At 36.4% G+C, this 4,296-nt stretch overlaps 1 protein-coding gene across 1 annotated transcript; it reads right to left on the bottom strand.

Annotated features, from left to right (window-relative positions):
* Positions 1–2,652: 2,652 nt before the first annotated feature.
* MS3_00001210 (uncharacterized protein) lies at positions 2,653–3,627 on the bottom strand. Its single transcript, XM_051208692.1, has 3 exons — positions 3,269–3,627; positions 3,167–3,212; positions 2,653–2,906 (listed from the first exon to the last, which is right to left on the bottom strand). The coding sequence occupies exons 1-3, from the start codon at positions 3,451–3,453 to the stop codon at positions 2,730–2,732; spliced, it is 408 nt and encodes a 135-aa protein (XP_051071907.1). The 5' UTR covers positions 3,454–3,627; the 3' UTR covers positions 2,653–2,729.
* Positions 3,628–4,296: the final 669 nt, after the last annotated feature.

The following is a 4,296-nucleotide window of genomic DNA, read 5'->3' as shown; positions in this document are numbered from 1 at the left end:
TGGCACGTGTTTCTTTGTAGCGGTGTTCATAGTTAATCCCAACTCGACGCCATGCTACAGTTCCATAAACCCTCTCAACTTCTAAATTTTTGGTTGTACAAGTTCATGCTTCTTTTTATCGCCATGTTCTGCACCAACCTAAACGTTAACGTGGTCTGTACGTGTGTTGCACTACATAATCTCTATGCTACTTTAATCTAACGATCATTTGAACCGTCTTTAACAATTTTCGCTAAAGCTATCATAATTGTTATTGCTATACCTATTTGAGTTTATGAACTGAGCTATAATATTAGTTGTCTAAAAAGATGATCATAGTTCAGATAATTAATTCACCGAATTTAGGTACAATCGTACCACATTGATATAATGACTATTGCGCTGTTGAGACCAAGACAAGGTGTCTGGGTAAATGACGCATATCTAAACTACCTAGACAGTGATTCTTTAGTCTGAACCTTACTTTGGATTCTACAGTTTTGAATATTAAATATTACCGTTTAGTTATTCAATCAATAATCGTTCAATCAGTAGTCAAACCAAGCTCAACAAATAAATGTTATTCGATCGTTTCTGGATAGATCACATACAGATTCGAAAGATAATATTTGGTCGCGTTTTAACACAAAGTGTTCCTAATTCTGGAAGAGTGCTTTAATTCACAATCAAAAATGTTCGACTCCAGTCAACGCAAGTAACACAATCAACGAGGAAACAAAGCAATATGGCTGCCGCCAAGACCAAGTATCAAGTAAAATAACATAAATGCTTTTCAGAAAGAAACATGGAAACCCAGTGAAAGCGTACGGAAAACTTAACAAACTGACTGGAACATTAGTTAGAATTCTTTCTCCCCGCGGTTATACTTTTGTTCCTTCAGTTAGCCTACTAATGCTAATGCAATCGGAAATCAAATTATACAGACAGCACACCGATATGAACACCAATTAACTTTTTAAATATAAACCAAATAGAATGCCAATATCAGCATTAATACAACACTAATCGTTTTTCTATTGCTCATCACGAAATGCTTATACTGATCACAGGTTAAGTTATTAACCAACGGTTAATGCTATGCATCTTAATGTGACTTGTTAAAATATCTCTATACTAAATCATTCATAACCACTATTATCCCCTTTTGTTTGACTCTTAAATAACCTTTGCGTGTATTTTCACTTTTTGTGTAAATGACTAGGACAAAATTTTGGGGATTGGTGCATGTATTTCCCAATCAGCTGCTACCGCCTTCTTTTTACTTATCTTTTTGCTTTTCAATATCCGGAGGATTTTTATTGTTCCCTTGGTAACCTCTGGCGCTCAGCAACTCCACTCCATTGGGTATCGAACCAATATCACTTTGATTCTGGGGAAGAGTAGTGTAGTGGCATTAGTTTCTAACCACACGATCTTTGAAGTTGAGCATATAATTACTGAAAAGATTTATATTCAACAATTAACATGAAGAGAAGTTAAAAAAGTTCTACGCGAGAAGATTCAGTCAGTTGGATGGCATGTCTCAGCCTTGCAGGCGTGATCATTCTATAAAACTTATCTTCACTCCCATTAAATATGTCATTTTGTCTTTGACCTACATGTGTTCTTTAGGAAAACCAAACATAAGATTGCTAATTTTAATGATACGACGAGTCAGAATAGACAATGATGTGACTTCCATGTAAGATCTAATGGATTAGGCTCATAGGTTAGATCTTATAGATTCACATGATGACATATCTACAGTTTTGTTATTAGATATCACACTATATTAGTATTAATACTGAACTGGACCATAATTCTACACATTTAGTGATGACACAAATCTATGTTCTTTAAGTTTAGCTGATTACCGTTCGTGAGAAATACTAAGAGTGACATTTAGAAAATATTCCATGGTAACGTAGAACTTACAAATCGATTTTTCAAAGTGTTGGTGATTTGTAAACATGGTGTTTTGCCGAACTATGATGAATGAGCACTAAATTCGATGAAAGAATACGTTTGATTGTGAAACAATAAACTTCAAACTAACTTTGCGAATCAAATACATGAAAAAATGTAAATAAAGAAAGTTATCGAACAGCAACTGGGAATGATAGAAAGTAGTTTTCTCTCTAATATTTCTCGATTAATAAAGACAAATGTATTCAGCAAGGTTCAAAAATCAAATCAGGGCACATAAGCTATTCAGTTTGATGAAATATATCTGATTTAACCACTTATTCCATGAGGACGATATCTAGATACAAAAAAGTCATGTAAATAAATGAAAGTAAAAAACAATACAGTAAGCAATCTAGAATACACAAACTATGAGAAGAAATATTTCTAAGAGATGAACCAACCAGAATTCTAGGCAAATGGAAATATATGTTATCTAATTTTTGAAAGATTCTTCTTTTCAAATATAAATTTCATTTCACCGTGTGGAATATATTCAATCTTTCTGTGTACATACTCTTTATGAAGTGTGCAAAGAATGCGAGGCACTTGTAAAGGAACATTTCATGCTACACATTCTGAATTGCAATACACATTCAATACTCACAGAAACGACTGTGATCATTAGGCACGTTAATGCCTTCCGTCGTTGAGTTGGAAAAGCGCGAATCAGTGAATGCAAAACAAATACAAAACACAGCAATTTGTGGAACAATGAAGATATATTCAATCTAGACAAACGAAACTACAAGTTGATAACACTCAGATCTTGACCTTGCCAGCAATTATATCTTCCAAGTTCGCGTTGATAGTGCGACGCTTACTGCAACATCCTCCACAACAGTCTCCACCTCGACATCCACGGCATCCACAACACCGAGGACATTGAGGGCATGCACCGGAACAGCAAGGACACCTTCCACTTGGCACTGGTGCTGGTTCTGGAGCCGGTGCTGCAATAGCTGAAAGTCAGATACAAAAACACCGAAATGTTATTCATCGAATGAAGTGTTACAGAGCAAAACAACGACACGTCAAATATCCACGTTACGCAACCACACCGCATCACATCACAAACCAGTTCATTTCAGTTAATTAATCCAACTCGGTTATCCCTATATCAGCAAATGTAAGATACTTCTCCAAGTACATGTCAACACATGTCAGCTCCACGTCATGTGGCCAAGTGGAATTGATCAGTAACGAGTAAAGTGTGACTAACCTGGATTCTGACATTCGAACGATATGACCAATACAACCATGATGAGCTGAAATGAAAAGATTGATTAGGCGAGCAATATCACACAACGAAATTGTAACATACAGTGAAGAATTGCATTGTGGTGGTTTCCTGAAGAACTGAGTGTTGGATTCTCGATTGTCTGATGTGTGCGTTTCTCGATTGTTGACTGCATTCATCACTCCACCGTATTTATAGTGGACGTTAGCCATTCCATGTCCACACACGTGGTCACACTCGAAGTCTGGTGGTTCGATAGAATCGATCATCGAACACGTGTTTCACATTAGAGCACAGTGGTTTCCCACCTTTGTTCACACACACGTATATCATGTTTTCAGAAATGTTGTGATCGTTTTCGCTTTACATAGGAACAACGGAAAGTTGTTGAAATGACAGACTCCATCATCTTAATAGTATGAGTGCTTCACACAATCGTCTATTTGTCGGTTATCTGCTTGACGATTTCGGAAGTAAAAATCTTAATGTAGGTGTAGTCTTGTGTTCATCGTTCTAGTGCATGACATGTCGAAAGACAGAATAATCATCATTGAAGCAGTTCATTTCAGTTAATTAATCCAACTCTGTAATCCCTATATCAGCAAATGTAAGATACTTCTCCAAGTAATTGTCAACACATGTCAGCTTCTTTTGTTTCGGCCACGGTCGCGTAGATAATGCGTCACTTGCTGCATCATCGTCTCCATTTATCTCACTTTTTGTTCTTCTGTCCTACAGATATCAAGTTTTTCAATGGTTTCTACTGGCGTAGCAGCCTATCGTGTACCGTAAGACTTAGGATATCAAGAACTCACAGTTGTTGTTAATGCTCTGGAATATGTATGGTTTCAATCACTTGAAAAGCATTTTCGATGAACGAGGAAGACCTGATTCAGGTGTAGTGGAGAGGATATGCAAAATTAAGGAGGCATTCCTTCCGTTGACGAACTTACGTTATTCAAAATAAATATCAGGTAAAATCAATGTCAGATTTTTAAATACGAACGTCAATATACTCCCGATGTACCGAGCTGAAACTCGGAGAAATACTCCAACCATCAACAAAAAATACAAGTATTTTCAGAATAATATCTACGCAAAACACTCAATGC

The sequence above is a fragment of the Schistosoma haematobium genome, chromosome ZW (genome assembly GCF_000699445.3).
Source record: "Schistosoma haematobium chromosome ZW, whole genome shotgun sequence".
Classification (NCBI taxonomy): domain Eukaryota; kingdom Metazoa; phylum Platyhelminthes; class Trematoda; order Strigeidida; family Schistosomatidae; genus Schistosoma; species Schistosoma haematobium.
This window is presented reverse-complemented; position numbering and strand designations above follow the sequence as displayed.